This window comes from Motacilla alba, chromosome 11 (genome assembly GCF_015832195.1).
Source record: "Motacilla alba alba isolate MOTALB_02 chromosome 11, Motacilla_alba_V1.0_pri, whole genome shotgun sequence".
NCBI classification, from domain to species: domain Eukaryota; kingdom Metazoa; phylum Chordata; class Aves; order Passeriformes; family Motacillidae; genus Motacilla; species Motacilla alba.
The window spans coordinates 20,846,450-20,866,899 of record NC_052026.1 but is presented as its reverse complement, the minus strand read 5'-3'; the positions used below and the strand labels follow the sequence as shown (position 1 = coordinate 20,866,899).

At 51.8% G+C, this 20,450-nt stretch overlaps 2 protein-coding genes across 12 annotated transcripts; one reads left to right on the top strand and one right to left on the bottom strand.

Annotated features, from left to right (window-relative positions):
* Window positions 1–906: 906 nt before the first annotated feature.
* ZNF821 (zinc finger protein 821) lies at window positions 907–13,343 on the bottom strand. Of its 10 annotated transcripts, none has more exons than XM_038147793.1 (10): window positions 13,170–13,310; window positions 12,833–12,988; window positions 11,676–11,767; window positions 9,420–9,953; window positions 5,889–6,753; window positions 4,746–4,871; window positions 4,160–4,302; window positions 3,543–3,647; window positions 2,521–2,687; window positions 907–1,829 (listed from the first exon to the last, which is right to left on the bottom strand). In XM_038147793.1, exons 5-10 carry the CDS (start codon window positions 5,959–5,961, stop codon window positions 1,175–1,177), a joined length of 1,269 nt encoding a protein of 422 aa, XP_038003721.1. In that variant the 5' UTR covers window positions 5,962–6,753; window positions 9,420–9,953; window positions 11,676–11,767; window positions 12,833–12,988; window positions 13,170–13,310; the 3' UTR covers window positions 907–1,174. The 10 variants fall into 10 exon arrangements, 8 of the variants coding, with proteins under 8 accessions (XP_038003721.1, XP_038003728.1, XP_038003723.1 ...); XM_038147800.1 differs by having other exon boundaries at window positions 6,081–6,753; XM_038147795.1 differs by having other exon boundaries at window positions 9,420–9,923.
* A 147-nt stretch (window positions 13,344–13,490) lies between these two features.
* IST1 (IST1 factor associated with ESCRT-III) lies at window positions 13,491–19,924 on the top strand. 2 transcript variants are annotated; one of them, XM_038147805.1, is made up of 10 exons: window positions 13,491–13,623; window positions 14,621–14,720; window positions 15,333–15,513; window positions 15,725–15,812; window positions 16,090–16,173; window positions 16,537–16,647; window positions 16,953–17,159; window positions 18,236–18,328; window positions 19,401–19,446; window positions 19,608–19,924. In XM_038147805.1, exons 2-10 carry the CDS (start codon window positions 14,633–14,635, stop codon window positions 19,805–19,807), a joined length of 1,098 nt encoding a protein of 365 aa, XP_038003733.1. In that variant the 5' UTR covers window positions 13,491–13,623; window positions 14,621–14,632; the 3' UTR covers window positions 19,808–19,924. The 2 variants fall into 2 exon arrangements, with proteins under 2 accessions (XP_038003733.1, XP_038003734.1); XM_038147806.1 differs by lacking the exon at window positions 18,236–18,328.
* The last annotated feature ends 526 nt before the right edge of the window (window positions 19,925–20,450 follow it).

Genomic DNA, 20,450 nt, shown 5'->3' with positions numbered 1-20,450 from the left:
GCTTTCAGGCTACAAAACACAGAAGTGTGGCACACTGGCTTTTGGTGGGCTGATGTCTCAAAACCACAAAGCTAACACCATGCATTTTCAGGTGCTCATTCTTAAAGAAGCCAAATATTGGAGAGTGTACCACTTCTTTGCTCTGCCCTGAGTCCTTCTGTGCCACTGCTTTGCCTTTTGCAGTTTAAAGATGCCTAGACATCATTTCCATAGTTGCATAGTTTTAATAGTGGTTTCTGTTGGCACAGGAACCTTTTCCTGTAGGCACAGGCTACGATGACATTTTGCCTCCAGTGCGTCTGTGTTGCTCTTGCACTGGGGACTCCAGCGCTGGACACAGGTCTCCAGATGTGGCCTCACCAGTGCTGAATAAAGGGAAAAGCAAACCCATAGAGTCCTAGAAACTGACCTACTCTATCGTTTACCATTCAATCAACTTTCACTTGCAAACCTGAAATACTGTTTAAGTGAAAATAACTTGTGAGTAAAGCAGCAATCTTGTTTGCTATTTGTTTACCTTGGCCAGCCTTTCTTTCACTGTTTTTAAGGGGTATCTTAAAACAGGACCTCAGGTTCCTTAGTTTTTCCATGGATGCCACTGCAAAATATGTAAATATGTAATAACGATGTTTAAAAAAAGGGTGTGCACAAGCATTTCCAGAAGGACATCCTCCTTTCTTTCCTTCTTACGGGCACAAATTGCAAAGGATTTACTCCTGGAGGACTTTGTGGACTATCTGTCTTCAACTCTGTAATTCATGCTGCAGTAAACAAGATCCTTTTTTACTGAGGTGGATTTCACCTGCAGCGGAACTGCAGTAGCCTAGACCCACTTATGGGCCAAGGGCCCAAAACCAGGACAAAGCACAAAAGGTAAAGAAGGGGACTGATGCATGTGAACATTAATTAATGTTAATTAATACATTAATTTATTTTCGTTCTGTCACAGGCTGTGACTTGGCCCCCAGAGCAGACTCTATCCTCAGAATCTGCTCCCACCAGAGCTGCTTTGGCAGGCATCTCTCAGCTCTGTTCTCCTCCTGGGTTCAGAGGAAAACCAGAACCACCTGTCAGGGAGGGTCGGGCAGGGACCCACAGCAGCCTCCTGAGTGCAGAAGCCCGCTAGTGCACATGTGGCAGGTGCAGCAAAGGCAGCACAGTTCCTGGCTGTGGTTTAGTGCAACGCGCTGTTGCTCTGCTCCTCAAAGGTCATCTTGCCCAGCAGCTGGCTCTCCAGCTCCACATTGCTCACTGGCAGCTGAAAGAAGTTCATCTCAGCTGCCAGAGCGGCCATGGCAGAGGGGTCCTGGCCAAACTGTGCCCGGAGCATCATATCCATTTTCTCCAGGCGCCGCTTGAGCCTCTTGGCTTCACGCTCGCGGATGAGCCGGGCTTGCCGCTTCTCGGGGGTCTCGTTGGCGCGTTTCAGGCGCATGGCCTCCCGGTCCCTCTGCAGCCGCCGTGCCCGCTGCTCATCTGTCTCCTGCATGCGCTGCAGCCGCTTGGCTTCCCGATCCCGCATGCGCCTCACCTCGCGCTCCTCGGGCGTCTCATTGTCCCGCCGGCTCTTCTTGGCCGTGCGCTCCCGCTCCAGGCGCTGCAGCCGCACCTCCAGGGGCTCGTTCTGGCGCCGCAGGGCCCACTTGCGCACGCCGGGGCTCTGTGCCTCCAGCAGCTTGCGGTACGCGGCGCAGTTGTTGCACACCAGCAGGATGCCCACAGGATACACGGGCGTGCAGAAGGCAACATCCTTGCCCTCCGCGCTGGAGGCACCCTGGCTCTGTGGTGCTGGCAGCCGATTCGCACTGAGCACCTCGGGCAGCTTCTCACTGCAAAGCAGGAGGAACGGAGTCAGAGGCTTGGTGCTGTGGGCACAGTCCCCGTGGGCTGCCAGGAAAAATGCTCCCACTACAGCCCATGGCAGAGCCCTCTGCTGAATCATTTGCCCACAGATATGTTTAAGTATCTAAAATAAAGCATGCTCCTATCCAGGGCAAGGAAGTGGATTAGCCCAGAGCAGTATTTGGGTTGGAAGAGTGCAAGAGTGGGAATAAACCAGTAGGCTGCTCTTCCCCATCATCTCTGAATTTCTCTTTTTAGCCCCACTCCACTGGTCAGTGGATGATCTCCCACTATGCAGGACATAAAGAAAGAACATTTTGGTCTCTGCTTGTAGTCCTGCTCTGGACACGATGAACACATCTGGATAGTGCAGCCTTACTCCAATGGATTGCTGGGCAAGGGAAGGGGTGAATTGTTCTCCAGTGCTGCAGCCCACAGCACTTTCTCTAGCTCTGCACAGCACTAAGACCCTTTTACCAGCACAGCCTGCAGACGTCTTGGCAGAGGATGCAGAGCTGCAGACAGGAAGGGATCAAGAGAATCTCACCCACTGAGGGTGTTTAGCACTGTCCTACAGGCCTCAGTGGGTCCAGAGCCACAACTTCTGAGTCATTCAAGGCAACCCACCTAATCTTTAATGCACTACCTAGCCCACTCATTGGCCAGGGTGACCCTGACCTGTTGAAGGTGGCGTGGCTGGTGAAGCGTGCTCCACAAACTGCACAGTTGGACAGCTGGTCCTCTGAGTGGATCAGGAGATGTCTCCCAAGGGATCCTGGGGAGCTGAGGGCTCTGCCACACACAGGACACAGGTAGCTCTTGGCACTCACCACCGCTCCAGTGTGCTGCAAAACAACCACTCAGGTGGTAGTTAATATTTCCCAGCTCCCTGCCCAGACCAGGGCATGCTCAAACCATTCTGTTCAGCCTCTTGGAATGGGAGCCCTTTACCACTAAACCTCTGTCTGCCAGCTTTTAGACCAAGCTCAAGCCAAGTAATTCATTGTGTCACAGGTAAAACAAGGAGAAAACCCCTTTATAGCTCAACTTCAGTGCAGGAGAAAAAATTAAGGCCAAACCACTTGGACTATAAGACCCGACCCTTGTTTTCAGGAACACATTTGAGGAACTGCTGGTGCAGGACAAAGCATGACTCAATTAAAGCAAGGCTGGATGCTGGTAAAGAAGCACTCACATGGAGACAACTGGTACGGGTAAGTTCTGTTTCATTCCTTCTGCTACAGACTCTGATGTGCTATGAAGAAAGCACTGACAACAAAACCTAAGATTTCACCACAGACTTCTTGCAAAACTGGAATAATTTTGAGGAAGAACAGCTATTCTAATGGATAATAACAGGAACTGTAAATGATCAGGACAAAGGTTTCTTATCTCACTAAATGATATAAAAATTGCTTCCATGTTTAGTTTGAAGGAACTGCCTGGTTTTAGCCTGAAATACTTGCAGAGACTGCCTTGGCATAGAGTTATGTTTTCCAGATCTGTAGACCAGGGCCTTGCCAATTCTTTCCCCCACACACCCTCTGGACAGAGTTTACAGCTGTAAACTTCAGTCACATTCTAGCTAGAAACTCAGTTCTGCGGTTGCAAAGACCAGCACAAAGTTACCCTGAGCTTTGAGTTGTTTCTGGATTTGAGGCTTCAGGCCAGAGACACTCCACAGCTGGAACTATCCCTACCTGGTAGACGTGTGTGATGAGTTGATCTCTGCTTCCACACTCGAGCTGGCAGAGGGGGCATTGTGACAGGCCCAGTGTGGGCTCAGCGTTGCCACTCTCAGGCACCTAGGGGCAGGAGCAGCCATTCCGTGTAAGGCACACAGACCCCCGCAGGCACACTGCCCTCCCTCGGCTCCTCCCAGTCCTGCCACGGCCGGCTGGGGCGCTTGACATCCCAAAGAAACCTCCTTCATGGAGCCTCTGAGCAAAACCCCTGCATCTCAGAGAGGGGCAGAGGCCTCACAGCCTCACTTGCACCCAGGTTCTTGCCAGCACAGTGACTCTAGAAGGCAGGGCCCTTCTGTGGCAAGGGGAAGCCAACTGGACAATGGCACCAGAACCAAGGGAAGGGGATGCACTCTGAAAACATCTTGGCCAGTTTGTGCCTGCTGTCTCCTGTTCCAGGCAGCCAAAAAGCTCTTCATAGCCTTGTTTCCTGCCAGGAAACATTGTTTGGAGGAGGTGGGAGGGAGAGAAGAATAAAGAAACATGATAGGGGGAGGAAGTGTTTAGACAGTACCCAGTACCCTACTCTCTCCCTGGAGGCTATGGTGAGTGCAGAGCCAGTACACACTTGCCTCATTTTCTTTTATCAACGGGGTTCCAGCCACAGGTTGTTCTGCATTTTCTAATTCCTTCTTCACTTTCACCATTGAGCCATCTTCCTCAGATGTATGGGAAGAAACTTCATCCTGAGTGGTTTCCTCATCATCGCTGCCACCTGAAATGTGCAGAACAGTTTTACCAAGCGTCAGGACGCTGATGGCACTCACAGGCCTTAACTGTCCTGACCAGCATTACAGGGGGCCTCTGCCCACTCCCTCCAACTACGGGTTCCATTTAAACTCAGCCTAGGGCACTTGAGTCCTGGACATGTCCTCTTACACTGCCTTGCTCAACGACTGCCAGATCTTCAGCCAGAGCTGCTGCTGCTCCCACCCTGCTCTGGTGAAACGGCACTGGGTCCCATGGCATTTCCCAGTTTGTCATGTGCTGGTCTGGTCCTTAGGACAAAGTCCTGCACTGGAACAAAGGGCTAACCCAGAGGAGCAGCTGGGTAAGACGATCCTCAGAGGACTCACACACACTGTGCAGCCCTCAGCCTCGCCCCTTTCCAGTCTCCCCAGTCTACTACCTTGGTGTTACTGAAGGGGAAGAACTCACTGCTGCTGGAGTCAGGGTCTTGCAGTGGATGAATTGTTGGCCTTTGGTCTCCAAGAGTTCCAGGAAAGTTATTTTTCATCATGGCTTGGCGGGCTTGCTCCTCCAGCCCTGCAAAGACTTGCTCCCCTAGCAGCCACAAAGACAAAAAGTCAGACTGGTGCTGTTCCACTGCTTCCCACCACCAAGGCTTGCCAAAAATACAACAGGCATGGGGTTGCTCACCTGCACTGTGCAGAACCTCTGGAGTCACCTCTTGGAAAGCACTTAGGTCACTTCTCTGCTTGCCTACCCTGCCACACCAGCCTCTGGCACCTGCTGATGTGAGTCCAGTGCCTGGGTGTAGAAGAGTCTCACTAGTGGCAATGTGCAGCACTGGGCTGCCCTCTGCATACTGTGTGTATGCCACTCCAGCCACAAAATACCTGTGACCCATATATATCTGCCATAAATAGCCAGGTGGCTCTTGCTGCTGCCAAGCTATCCACCAATATCCTACAGCACAGCTCAGGGTGGGGGGAAGCCCCTGGGGACTGTGACAGTGCCCCAGATCAGGGATAGTACTGTATAACTCTTCTAAATTATTAACTCTTATTCCTGGCTATAGCAGGCATTTTGCACAAAAATAGCACCTCTCTAAATGCCCAGTACCTCACCTGCCCTCCACAGTGATATGAAAACTAGGGGCTGTCCTTGGCATGCTCTGTCACTTTCTTCTGTCCCAGGAGGGATGAGGACAAGCTGCCTTTACAGAAGGTGTCTATGCTTGGAGCTGGTGTTCTCCTGTGTATATGATGAACAGAAAACTACCCTGCCTTGCCCAGGAACGGCTCTCGCTAAAATAAATCTCATTGGCACTTCATGTGCTCAAAACAGAAACCTAAGGGAATGACCCCAGAGAGCTGAGATGCATGCTTAGGACAAAACAACTTGTTTAGTTGAAAACAGGGACCACCAGTAGCTCAGCTCAATAGGACATGGCAAACACCTTGAAAGAAAGTATTTGTTTGTGCTCTGAATGAAAACTTCTTACAGCAATCCCTGCTCAAAGAAGCTTTGGTTCCAGAGAATAACAGTAAAGGGCAACCATTAATTTTAATATTAAAGCAAACAAATTACACTGTTCCAGGTGTAGTCGTGATTTACCTTTTCCAGTGGATGAGCTGGGAGGCTTGGGAAAGGTGCTGAAGTTCCCAGCAGGCTGGCTTTTGGGTTGCATTTATCAACTGATTTGTAAGTGCTCAAGAACCATTCAAAGCACAAATGTGAAAATGCCAGGGAAAACGCAGTGCATTTTTCACATAAAATCAAAACATAGCTTCCAGAAGACAAAGTTACCTTTTAGTACAGGGCCACAGCTGGCACCAGTATAACCAGGAAATTGAACTCCTGAGAGAGAGCACCAGTCCTGTTACAAGGACAGGTACATTCCCACGTGCTGAACTGTTCCAGCCAGTGCTGCTCCATGTTCCCACTCACACTGCCTTCCTTGGAGCTCACCTTGCAATTCTGACAGGGCTTTAAAAAGCTGTGATTTATGGAAGATTTCAAAGACCTTCAGAAGTTTCACTGAGACTGTGGGAGAAGAGTTTTAGTTCCCAATGTCCCCATGTAGGTTTCCGAAAGCATTTGAAGGCTTTTATCATTCTCTTTCAGAAATGTGAGAAAGTGCTGTAGAGAAGATTTGAGAGCACAATCCATGTGCCTGAGGAGAGGTGCTGAGGAGCACCAAGTCTCTGTCATTGAAAGCAGCAGGGACCATCATGACCGCTGTGACACCTCTTCAGAAGCCATTCCAGCACTGAATGGTTTTCATGACCTGGAGTGCTGTTTTTATATCGGGACCACAGCCTCACATTGGTGGGACTGAGATACAGACTGTACAAGCAGCAGACACCACAGAATTCCAGTGCCTCTCCAAGAAGCAGAAACCCACAAATCACCAGGATAAAAGTCCATAGACCAAAAAAGCATTGCAAGAGAAAGAGAAAGGTGGGTGAAATGAAGAGACCTGCAGAACACAGGACAGATATAAAACTATGATGGGAGATGTGCTGCTGCCTTTGACAGAGTTGCAAAACAGAATTCCCAAATGCCACAGGCTACTCGTGGAAGCAATTTCTTGTTTGTTTTCTTCCCCCTATTCCCTTTCAGACAGATTACACTTTCACTGAGCAGCAGCCTGGAGTCCAAAGGCAGGGCAGGCTCCTGCTCAGCTATACAAACCATGCAGACAGTCTGCAGGATTTAAGAGCTGGAATCATTATCTGAGGTGACAGAAGAAGGAACTCCTCACATAAGGAACACTGGCATCAGTCACAGTTACTGAGCAATTGTGTGTGCCTCCAGCCTCTGTGCAACACCCCCAGAGCCCAGTGAGTATTGACTCGGCACAGTGCAGAGAACAACCAGCTTACAGCCAGCAATGCAAGCTGTTAACCAAACCCGTGCTGTTAGCAGGCCATGTCCTGTGCATCCTCCCCAGCCTCTATCTAAAAACATCAAGGGACTGGGAAAAGCAAACATGGAAAAATACTGTCTTCCACTTGTACAAAATTCCTTTTGTATTATAGTAATAGCGTACAAAACAACTTAGGAAAGAGTGTCCTGTTTATCTACTGACAGACCAAGTCCTCCTTTGACAAAACTTTACAGCTTTAATGTTGGATAGGTCCAGGGTTATACTTTTGATGTTTCTGCACACACATGCTCATAAACAGACACACCCCCACCTCCACCCCACTTTGGGTACGCTTCTATTCCCTTGGAAGAGGAGCTGGACAGGCAACAGCTTTAGGATCACTGCCGTAAGTAAAGGATGTTATGCTCAACAGTGAATTCACAGACTCTTCTCCAGAAGTTTCTTTATTAAATACAAACAGGGCTGCAGGCTGACCACAACACCAAAACAAGTCACTGTAGTTGTTTACAAACAGCTAGAGACGTAGGACAAGAGAGATGACACAAATGCCTCTGCTTTGTATTCCATTCTCCTCTCCATACTGCTGGGAATGAGAGGGATGCCAAGTCAGCAGTGGTGGAAATAAGGGACAGCCCTGTGGTACTGTGTAACAGGGGCAGGCATGACTGCTAGGGTATCAGCCCTGAGCCCTTCCCTTCTTGAACTGTATGGGTGCAGGATAACTCTCAGGTGTTCTGGAAAATAAACACAGAAAAAAACAACTCCCACCCCAAAATCCACAAAACAAAATCCAAAGGGACTATATCATTCTCCTGCCTTCCTTCCTAAACAGAACGGTCTCTCAGAGATGAGTCAGTTTATTCCCTCCTTGTACATAAATTTAAAGTCCCTGTTCATGTAGGTCTTCTCTGTGTTCCTGGACCTGAAATTTGCAAGTCTTTCCACCACTGTGGATCTATTCCACCTGCCCCATGGCTATTCTGGGTTGTCCACACTGCTGTAGTGGTTACTGAAATGAAAAACAACACAATTGAAACAGTTAACAATGGCAGTCCACGGAGCCCTTCAGAACCAAGGGATTTGATGCAAGTAACATTTCTGGCTCTGTTGAGAATGCTGGGTTCTATTTCTTGCAAGATACTTTCCCTTCAAAATGGGGCTATTATAGACAGGAGAATCCAAGGAGCACCAAAGAGCACAGAACATGTGTGTGTGTTAGAGAGAGAGGGAAGGAAATAGAGGATTAATGGGATATTGGAGCCATGATAAATAGAGCTCGGAAGCAGGAATTAATCTGACTAACAAAAGCTCTTATCCAGAGTTCTAAAATCATCTAAGCATCAGCTGCAGAGAACACAAGCAATAGAAAGCAAAGCAGCTTGTGGACAGCAGGGAGAGAGAATTGCATGCTAATACCTGCAACAAATTTTGGCAAGCACGAAGACAGCAAGTGGTCCATGACTGGTGGGGTGACAGCACAGTAACAGATGAATGCAAGAACAGATGAATTGCTTAGAGTTTTTATACTTTTATACTGCATACTCTGGGAGAAAATAAAGACCAAATTGAATCAATTAAGGGATCTCCCCACAAACAATCTAACTGCATTTGATTTTTCAACAAGCATATTCCACTATTACTGCTCAGTTTGTTAGCACTTTGTCAGGTATGTTTTTCATGCACCACATGGCAAAATAAAATTATATTCTTAAGAGCCATTTATGTGCTGCAGGGGGAATGACTAAATTAAAATTGTGGGACTGGCCATCATGCACAGAAACACTTTTGTGATAAATTTTACCACAATTTTTATCATTGTTTCAGTATTATTTTGAATTTCCTTATATATCAACTTCTATTTAAGACTGTTTTGATTTGTAACCATACAATCTCTTAGCTGGTTTGTTCTGCTTGCCAAGCAAAGTGATTCTGTCCTACGTGAGGACAGAAAACCATGGTGTTGTGAGAGCAAGGTGAAATGAGGGCCATGCCAAGCCTGCAAAGTAATCCTGGAAAGAGGAGACACCAAGCAAGCCAACGAGAGGAAATTGGCAGCTGTCACTTGCCCTAGTCAGTCCAAGAAGGAAGAGAAGATGGAGTGGCCATGCAAGGAAGAAGTAGGCACCATCCTCCCATCAAATTTGTCCAGTCATATATGCACAGTCGTATTTATGCAAATCCAAAAGGCAGACCCCAGCCCCGTAGCCTGCCAAATCAGACCCCAGCTGCAGGCAACTGCGGAAAAAGCTGCATACCTGCTGTCCCTTTCATTCCTCTCCTCCCAACCACTGCAGTCCCTGTGAAGAAGTCCCAGTAACGTGTCTGCTATGTCTCAGCCTGCCTCCTCATTCTGCTGGCTCACCCCGTTCTTGGAGCCGTTGTTTTCTCCGATTATCCTCGTCAGGGCACTGCACGGCATTTCTGGGCCCTCCAGACACACAGCAGGCTAGGTAGACAGAGAAGTCCCAACGATTTCGTGGTGTTCATCATAAGACAGACAAGATTTTCCATCCCAAGGTGAAGACATCACCATTGACAAGTTTCTGGTATCTCTCGGTCCCCTTATTTTCTTGTGGTCCTACTTGCTGCTCTCGATGGCTCCTGCTGAATAGTTGCTCTGTAGCAACGGACTGCATGTAAAGGAGATGAACAGGTCCCAGAACTCCACTCCGTGACACACCTGATGCTATAACCTCCTGCCCCCTGGTAGCGTGTTTGTCAGACAGCTTCCTCCAAAACCAGGACTGGAGATACAATCACTTGTATTGCAGATAAAAAAGCAATGTTCACTGTGAAAACAGTGCACCACTGAGTTTCGTGATATGTAGAGTTTTGCATATGATAGTACAAGCTTCTGAAGAACACAGCCCTTACGCAGTGAAGTGCCGAAAAGTACCCAGCTAAACACCATGGAAACTCTATCTGCACAATTAGAGCTGCTGTAGTGCTTGGTTTCCATACTCAAGAGATCCCGACTCTGGCCCAGGGAAGACAGCTCAAGTGCATACATGACATAAACCTGGGCTCAGTAACAGCAGCAATACCTGGGCACTCTAAGAAGCAAAAGTGTGTGGACACAAGGCATGTTACTGGCATCACAGGATAAAATAGAGGACATACCAAATTTCTCTAAGAACAACAACTCCAGAGTCATTAATGTACTATCAGACAAATTAGACCTATACTCTGCCCACAGTGGAACCCAACAACCAGAAGCAGGAATCGGAGAGCACAAGGCAATGCAGGTGCCACAAGCCACACTCCTTGAGAACCTCACTCTGGCCAACAAGGACAGCTCGGCTGGCTCTGCCAAGCTGCCCAGCCAGTGGAGCTTGAGTCCCAGACAGAGCCAGCTCTGCCCAGTGCACTCACCGGGTGTGCAAGGTGTCAGCTCCAGCCCAGTGCTTGCCCTTGCACAGAGAGCAGCATGCACAGATGCCTGTTGCCTACCTGTGCACAGAGGGAGCACACATACACACAGACATGCAAGCCAGCAGCACCAGCAATGAGGCAGTGTTAGGGCTGCAGCACTCAGCTCTGTCTCGCACTCCTGACAGCTACTGCAGCCAAAAAAACACAGGGCCCTCTCAGCAGCCTTGCTCTCACAGATCTATAGAAATGGAAATTTGTTTTCCCAGTTCCAGCCCAAATTCCAAGCATGTTTCTGGCCACAAACCTGAGTATGAACAAGGGCATAATTTCAGGCCTCTCAAATTCCCTCTGCTGCCAAACAAAAGCTGTGCATGTGCGGTTTCCCCTCTGCAGCCAAACCTCCATCTCTGCCTCCCAGCTCCACTGGTGCCTGGCTGTAGCCTGCCCACAAGAAGTGCTGATGCACAGCATCTTCAACCCTTTCACTGTCAATCAAATGCTAAGGCCTTGGCAATGATGGACAAACAGAGATCCATCTTACCACCTCAGCTCAAGAATGATCTGGCAGACAGCAGTTATTTGTCCTGTAATTTACTTGGCCACCATCCATTCCTTGACAGGAAAGAGCAAATGGCTTTATTTCATCATCTGGTAGAAACTGAAGTACAGCGAGCTTCAGTAACATGCCCAAGGCCACTCAGCTGAGTCTGTGGTAGGATGAAGATCAAAGCCTGGGACTTGCTGGCTTTTAGCCAGCATGCTCCAACCACCTTGCCTAGAACTTCCTTTGCTACACAAGAGAGGCCAGAGCCTCAGGCCACATTTTCTAGGGTTCTAACTTGTACTTTAGACAGTGTGAATGCAAAGCCCAGCTACAGGCCCTGCATATACACACCTCTGCTCACAGCATTAGCTGTTTGTCCAAGCCTATCCCTGTCCTGCTATGCCAGGACACAGCCAGCTTCCCTGATGCACAGAGCTCAGTTTCTCTTCTTTTACACCCTAAGACAAAAGATGAGTAACCACCATTCCCCACAAGCTGTGCCTTCCCATCACTCCCATCATTCCACTCCTCCCCACCTGACTCCACAACCCAGCCAGAGCAGGGGTCCCACAATGCTGCATAACATCATACTCACAGTGAACTTTGTTAGGAGTGGTCTGTTTCCGACGGGACATGTTTCCCTGACCTGGGAGCAGAGAGCGTTCCTTCCCTCTGCAGAGGGCTCATCTGAGAGGAGAAAAGAAGAGTCTGTCACACACTTCACTGAAACCCTCCAAGTCCCTAGCCAAGCTCTGCTGGCTGTCCCAGGGTCATTCCCCACCCGTCTGCCTATGGGGCTCATCCTGCATCACCACAGCTGGATTCCAGGCCAGCATCCAACACAACTCACAAGCATGCCACAAAGCATTCTGCATGGGCAGTCCTACCCAGTTCTCAGTAAAGATTTAAGCAATCCTGACCCCCTCAAAAAATGAGTGTCCCCTTCAAAAATGACTGCAACCGCAGTCCAAACACCCTTCTCTCTCCTGCCTATTCCTGCAGCCTAACAGTCATCCGTGTCGTTGAACTGACAGAGGAAGGTGGCATTTCCAACAGTCCTCTCAGAGAGACAGACAAAAGGAGGAGCTGAACCCATTTCCCACAAGACACATGGACACAGAGATCCCGTCAGCCTTCTCAGAGGGACAAACACACGGATTTCATCAGCCTCTTGCTGACAGAGAGACATGGACATCCCATCAGCTTTCTCAGACAGACGGACAAAAGGATCCTGTCAGCCTCGCACTGCCAGACAGACACAGGGATCGCATCAGCCTTCTCAGATAGATGGACACGAAGATCTCGGACACCTCCCCAGGCAGCGGAATCCATCCGGCAGTCCCAGCGCACGGGAGACGGCAGGAAGGACCGGGCCCGCAAGCGGCCAGACGTACAGACAAAGGGATGCGGCTCCCCTGGCATCAGGACGGACGCGGGAACCCTACCCAGACCCCCGACGTCCCGACCGGGCAGCCCTGACACGCAGAGCGGCTCTGGCAGCGGAGGTCCCGCCGCGGGGCCCGTTGCACCCCTCGCGGGCGGCAGCCCCCGCCCGGCCCGGCTCACCCGGCCCCGCCGCAGGCAGCCGCAGACAGACAAAGGGCAGCGGACAGACGGACGGGCAAGATGGCGGAGGGCAGCGCCGGGCGGCGCGACGCGAGCGCGGGCACGGGGGCACGGCAGGCACCGGCGGGGCACGGCAGGCACCGGGAGACCTCAGGTGCCGGCTTTTCGTTACCTGAAGCGTCTCACCTGTTAGCCATGGATCCAGCCCAGCGCGTGACTCCCGAGCACCCGAGGGAGCTCATCCGTGCCTGCGACGGGGCTCGCTTGCCCCGGCCGCCTCCGCCGGCAGCTCACCGGGAGCCCTCGTGCCAGCCCCGCCGGCCCAGCAGGACGCGGCGCACCCTGCAAGGCCGAAATGCAGAGCGCAGCATTACCTTAGACCCACCGCGCGCGGGGCGAGCTCGCGCACCTGCTGAGGGGAACCGCCCCGCCCCGGGGGCTCGGGGCCGCCTCCCCTCACGGGCCGCTGAGCGCCGCCGCGGGATCAGCGGGCCCGCTCGGAACGCCCGCTAGGCCCGCTTACCCGGGGCTGCGGCACCGAGCCCAGGCCCGGGCTGGACTTTGGCGGCGGCGCCGTGCGACCCTCAGAGAGCCGAGGACCCGCGGCCAGGTCACGGCAGCCGGCGGAACGCCGCGTTGCCGGAACCGCCGCGCCGGGGCGGGCACCGGCGGGCGCCTATCAGGCGTGGCACCGATGGGAACGCGCGCACGATCCCTCCGCGGGGCCATGTAGTCCCTCTGCGCCGCTCTCCCGGGCCGTGTCCCGCTCTCCCCGGCCGCCGTTGCGCCAGCGCCGCGTTTGCGGGAGCGGATCGGGACAGCGCCCGCCGCGCCAGCTCGACTGTGCCCCGGACTGCGTGCGGGCAGTGCCGAGGCTGGGCACGGAGAGTGCCGGCTGTGAGGATCACTCCGCACGCGAGGAAGTGTCGCGGAAGCCGCGCGCCATTTTGGGTGACAGAGCTGCGGAGCGGCGGCTGGTGAGCGGGGCCGGGGGCCGGGGAGCGGGGCCCTGGGGAGCGCTCGGCGTCCGCGAAGCTGATGGGGAGCTTTGCCTCAGGGTCTCCCGCAGCCCTGGGACTCGCCCCTGGGACCTGCTCCGCTCGTGCTGTGGGATGTTCTCTCGGTGCCACCTAGTTGGGGAGGGAGAGGGATTTCTCCCCTCAGCTCTCAGGTGCAGCTGCGCCGGTGGAGCTCATGCAGGGCCTCCTGCGCACTGTCCGGACTGTCCCTGGGCGTTAGGCCAGACGCGGCGAGTCTCGCCGAGCGGCTGCTTGCCTGGCGGCCGTCCCGGCAGCGGGATCAGGTCATGGCTCGCTCCGCTCTGGGCGGGGGAGCCGCCGCAGTGAGGGATGGGGAGGTGAGATGCAAACCGAGGTCTTTCTATGTGCTGTCTTTTAAGGAAGCTTTTCCTTGATAAACGGTTTTGGGCAATATGATCTATATAGAATATGATCTGTATAGAATGATCTGTAATTAAATAATGTTAGAATTTGCTTTCTGTAGGGTTAATGAGTTGAACTGGTTCCTGGGAGACTAAGCATGTGTTCAGTAGGCAGGAAGAGTGTGGGGAATGTGAAACGGCAACTTTTTCCTTCTGATGACGAGATTGTTGCAACTTTAATTTCTAATAGTCCTCTAGTTAATTATATAGCTGGTTTATAATTTGTATTTCGATAGGACAGAGGTGGGCTTGGCTCTTCAGTTGACTTTTCCGTTTTTAAAAAAATGTCAAATAAGTTTCCTTGAAGTTCTAAGGCCAATCCCATTGGTCTTGGTGAGGAGCAGGGTTATGAAGTGGGAAAGGTAATAATAAGCACTTGCAGTTCAGTCACTTATAAATAACTAGATTCAGGATTAGCAGACCAGGGCTTGTTTGTTTGGGGAATTTTGTGGCCTCCCCCCAGTAAAACAGTGTCTGGCGGCAGACACTGACTGACAGTTGCTGGTTCCAGTGACCATCTCTCTCCTCCACAGAAAGTGTTTATCATGTTGGGCTCCGGGTTCAAGGCGGAGCGCTTGCGAGTCAACCTGCGCCTCGTCATCAATCGCCTCAAACTACTGGAGAAAAAAAAGAGTGAGTGTTAAGGTGGCAAGTGGGACCCAGGATGCTTTTGGGGCTCAGGAGACTTGAGAAGGTATTTCTGAAGTGCGGGTACTTTCACGGGCCAAGTATGGAGTAGCTTTTGGCTCCTCCTTGCTGGACCCAGGCCTTACAACCCTCCCTGGTGCACAAGGAGCTGGAAGAGCAGGCTGGCCACAGTGTGGCCTCTGTCCTCCTTCCTGGCAGCTGTTGGAGTGCAGTTTGTGGGGTGGTAGCTAACAGCTAACATTTGTGGGCTGTGTGTGCTAACAGCACGGTGGAGAACGCCCTGGGTGCTGTGGGAGATCCTCCCCACCTGCCCTGCCCTGGCACAGGTCAGGTCTGTGATCCTGGTTAACTCTGTAGGGAGGCTGTAGGTACAGGAGCGTTTCCAGCAGCCTAAAGTCCGCTTTCCTTTCTCCCATGAGTTCAGTGTGCTCGGACCTGGACACGAGGGCTCAGCCATCCCTGCCCGAGTGTCTCGCGCTGCAGAGGTTAGGTAGAGGAGGGAAGCTGCTGGTGGCTTTGTGTGTAATGGGGACTTGTGAGCAGTCTGGAGGCAGCAGCCTAGGCCAGCACAGTGACCGGGCTCGGGATGTGCTGCAGCTGAGCTGGCCCAGAAGGCAAGGAAGGAGATTGCAGATTACCTGGCAGCTGGAAAAGATGAGCGTGCCAGGATTCGTGTGGAGCACATCATCCGTGAAGATTACCTTGTGGAGGCCATGGAGATCCTGGAGCTGTACTGCGATCTGCTGCTCGCCCGCTTTGGCTTGATCCAGTCCATGAAGTAAGCTCTGGGTCCTGGACTCAGGAAGGGGTACTGCTGGGGACAGGTCTGGGGTACAGAAGGGCACCCGTGTTTGTCTCTCCAGAGACCTCCCATGTATGGGAGACTGTGGAGCCCAGTGCATAGGATGGGACCTTAAAGGCTAAGCAGATTGAGAGCAGCAAAGGCTGGGTGCATGGGGTGGAGAGAGAATTGTTTTCTTTGGTCGTAGGGAGCTGGATTCTGGCCTGGCAGAGGCAGTATCGACACTGATTTGGGCTGCACCACGCCTCCAGTCAGAAGTGGCCGAGTTGAAGATTGTGAGTAGGGTTGCTTGAGGGATGCTGCACATGCAGGGTGGGGGTGATGCTGCCAGATGCTGATGGAAGCCCTTGTCTGGGACTTTATATCACTAAAACACAGGATTTTATGGGCTCTGCAGATGGAAATTAGATGTCCGTGGAGCATCTGGGGTGGCTGCCGCTGCTGAACTGGGGTGCTCAGTGGGAAAAATGAGGGAGGGAGATGAGTGGATGTGAGGTTTGAGATGGGAGAAAGCAGGGGTGTGCACGTTGTAGAGTTTCTCTCCTGCTGCAGGTTGCTGATCAGTTGTGTGCTAAGTACAGCAAGGAGTATGGGAAGCTGTGCCGGACAAACCAGATTGGGACAGTCAACGACAGGGTAAGGAGCTGGTAGAGCAGGCAGAGCTGGCAGAGCAGCCACGCCTGCTGAGGCTTGCTGCCCCTTGGGCCCTGGCTAGTGGCTGGTGCTTGCAGTCCATCTGGAGCACAGCAGGTGCTGTGCAGCCAGGGCCCACCTGCACTGGAGCATGGTGCTGAGGCCCCAGGCAGGGAGGCCCTGCTCTGCTGGCTGTGGATGGGGAAGGGTAGAGCAAATAGAGCCCTGGCCCATGGCTGAGGCATGTTGTACTGGGTGGAGGGGCCTCCCCAGGGCTGCCTGTTGCTCCCTGGCTGGGATGGCACTGGTACAGAGCTGTTGGGTGCTGCATTGCCCTGGCCCTACTAAGTCTCTCTTGTGTTCCAGCTGATGCACAAGCTGAGCGTGGAAGCACCACCCAAGATCCTGGTGGAGAGATACCTCATTGAGATTGCAAAGAACTACAATGTGCCCTATGAGCCTGACTCCGTAGTGATGGTGAGTGAGCCCCAGGATGTGGCATTGCAGTGAACTAGTGGGTAGTCCTTGTGCTTTGGTGTCTTCTAGACAGCCCTAGCATAGCATGATCGTTCTTCCTTCATGCACTCCTGTGGCATGTGGCAGTAGTTACACATGCTACAGCCTGATTCCCATTCTGTTTCCCGTTAATACCACTGTATAGCTGCTCTCTGTTCTGTTGTGTATTCCCATCTTGACCATTGACAAATGCTGCATCTGATGTGTACAGAGGGTAGTGATCATAAGAGATGTGTTGGTGAGCAGAATTTTCCCACCCTTTCCAGGCTGAAGCCCCGCCAGGTGGAGAGGCTGATCTAATTGATGTGGGCTTCACGGATGATGTGAAGAAGGGTGGCCATGGAGGGGGCGGAGGTGGTGGATTTACAGCCCCAATGATAGGTCACGATGGGTTAGTACCCATGCCCGTGATGATGCCTATGCCCATGCCAACAACAAATCCACCCTTCTCCTATCCGCCTCCTAAGGGACCGGTAAGTTCCTGGGCTTTGTGTGTTTCCTTTTCCTGTGAAGGACTCCTATTGTGGTGCTTAGCCCTGTGCCTGCTGACTGTACCTGTTAGCTCAGTGTGTCAGAAGGCCATCTTCTCAGTGTGAGACTGCATGGGATGGAGGCTGTCGGCAGTGCAGCTGATGCTTAATGTTGCATCTTGACTGTGGAGGATCCTACCCCTGTTCTCCAGCTAGCCCTCTTTGCCTTCAGGGAACAGAGGAGTCCAGACTTAACTCCTGAGGCAGTCTTCTGACTGCCAGGCTTTTGTCCAGGAGTTGGAGCTGCACTTTGAAGTTGGTAGGCTGGTAGTGTGCCAGGATTCAGTCAAGGAAATCAGGTGAGTGTTGTGGGGTGGGAATAGCACAGAAGAATGCGGAAGAGCCCTGCCTGCAGACCTGCAAGGGGAGAAGACTGAGCCAATGGCTCTTGCAGATGATTTGTTGTAAGGGTGGAAGGTGGGAGCTGAAAAGAACTCCTCCGTTCTCTGAATTAAGTAATTTACAGGATATCTGTGTAGACTGGGAGCAGAATAGTGGGATGGCTTTGAGTCTTAGTATGGTCCTAGTGGTGCTGAAGTACTTTTTGTGGAAAATCTGGGCCAAGTATCATCAGCTGGCTGTTGGCCCAGGCATAAACATGCTGAGGGCTTGTGCTAGGTCTGGGTCTTTGAGGTGCTGTTTTGTGACAAATGAGGGCAACTCAAAGCCTTGTGTGAGCCAGAAACCTCTTTCCTATTCTGCAGTACTGCACAGAGGGACAGAAATGGCAGAGTATTTCCTTTATTGGCCTGGTACTTCTCGTGCCTTGAAAGATGAAATGTTTTCCTGTGCTGGTTCTTTAGAACAACCCACAGTCCAGTTAGCTGGGTCTGCCTGCTTCAGGTGACTACATCTGTCTTAATACTTGAGAATCCCTTCCTTGTAAGCATAAACTCTCACCCACTTGGAATACATGCCTGCATTTATCTAGGACTCCACTTCCTGTGACTCCCATGGCATCTGTAGGCGTGTGGTGTCTCAGATGAGTAGTCTGCTGCATGACTGATCTCTCTGTACAGGAGAACTTCAGTGGCCTGCCAGTGGGGACCTACCAGCCTTTCACTAACATCCACCCACCACCAATTCCAGCAAACCCGCCCACATACGAGTCCGTAAGTGCCTCAGATGAACGGCCGTTGCAGCCAGCAGCAGGATCCTCAGTGCAGGGGTAGCCACAGAGAAGGGAAATGTTTGTAAAGGGTACTGCTGCTAACTTTTTGAGCTTTTGGGGTGGTGCTGGCATTGCTTGCTACTGCAGTGAATCACTGAGTGCACATGATGGAAGGATGACTTATGGAAAGAAGTTCCTCATTCAGCTCTGTGCTTTGGCTGCAAAGGAAAGCAAGATTTCTCTTGTTACATTGTTAAAGTGGTGTTAAACAGTTAATAAGCAGAATCCACAAGTTCTGGTTTTTGCAGTGTGAAGGGTTTATCACCTTGAGTCAGTTTAATTATGGCTTTTGAACTAATTAACAGCCTGGATGACAATTTTGTCTGACCCAGGTGCTGTATGTTTAAAGATTCTTCCTTTCACAAACCTTAATCAGTCCTTGGGGACCACAGAGGCTGGAGACTTCCCTTTCTGTGCTTGTCTCTAGTTTTGTTGCTGCAGTTTGTCATCATGCCTGCCACTCTGGAGCGCAGTTGAGCATTGTGGGTGCTGACACTTTTGTGTTCTCACAGGTGCAGCAGTGCAGGTGAACTGGGTAGGAATGGGTGTTGAGGGCTGCAGCATGCAGGGAATAAGAAGTTTACTAGCACAGCTGCGTGCGCCATGAGCCTTTTTCCCAGACAGACCAAGACCTGAAAAAGGTCATTTCATACCCTGCTGCTAGTCACAAGGGCCTGTCAGTGGTTTATGAAGAAGGCATAGGAGCTGTGATGGGTGGATGAAGGGGGCGGTGTTTTCTCACTGGTGGCCTTGATAAATGTTTCAGACCTGATAGTGGATATACTCAGTTGATCCAGTTCAGAATATGGTCAGTGAAGCTGCTTTAGTTGACAAGGAGGGAGAGAAAAGCTGAAGAGCTGCCTCTGTTTCTTGGGAAGAGAGGCACGTTGTTGCAAAGCCACGGCTGCTGCTAGGGCTGGGGAGGAGCGTGCACTGATCTGCTGGAGCTGTGCCTCTGAGCTCTGCTTGTGTGCTGGTGGGACAGAGCTGTAGTAACTGAGAGTCTTTTTCAGATTGATGAGCCTAACGCTGACAAGGATGCTGCTGCACCAGTGCCCGGTGAGTATGTTGAGGTTTGGAGAACCTTGGATATTAGGGGCTGTTCAGAAAAACCCAGTGTTGCTGCCTGTTGCTGGAATGACTGTTCCTTTGTGGGGCTCCGTTTGGCCCAGTGAGCGTGTGCTGATGGTGAGGTGCAGTGATACTTCTCTTTTAAACAGGGCCTGAGCCCAAGCCAGAAGCTTCTCCTAAACCAAGAGCTGGAGCTCCTAATACCTTTGATAACTTTGTACTGCCTGAATTACCATCTGTGCCAGACACACTGCCAACGGCATCTGCTGGCGCCAACTCTTCTGCCTCAGAAGACATTGACTTCGATGATCTTTCACGGAGATTTGAGGAGCTGAAGAAGAAAACGTAAAACCTCCTGGGCTGCAGGAAGGAGGGGAAGGAGCTGTGACATCTCCTTCTCTGAAACAGACTCTCTTTGAAATTGGTTTCCTGTATTAACCTCCAATGAACGTGCTCTTCTTTCTGAGCTCTCTTCCTGCTGTACTTACATCAAGTGCTGCCACTTTCCTCATCTTTGCTGCTCCAGGAGATGAACTGTGGGGAATGTTGTGAGAGTGAGGCAAGGAAGAACCCGTGTCAGTCTGGGTAGCTGTATGGGGAAGCTGTGCATGACGTTCTGGGCTGCCTCCATGATGGCTCCATGCCGCCAGAGAGGCTTTTCTCTTGGGGCGCCCTGGCTGGCCTTCACGGTGTTCTCGGCGGAGTCTGTTTGCAGTGTGCAGAAGGCTGACAGTATCTGGCTGGGCCTATTGTGTGTGCGACTAGCCCCACAGAGGGCACAGCTAGACACACTCTGCTGCTGCCTCGCGGTTTTGGTGCGGGTGCTGAGCAGCTCTGGCCCATCGAGGGCTGGGGGAGAGCATGGAGGGTGGTCTGATGGGATAGAGCAGCACCTTGTTCACCCTACCCGAGTGGCGGGCGAGGCATGCCGGGACTGTAACGCTGCTGTTGGTGGCACTGCAGCTCGGCCGTGCCGTGCCGTGCCGTGCCGT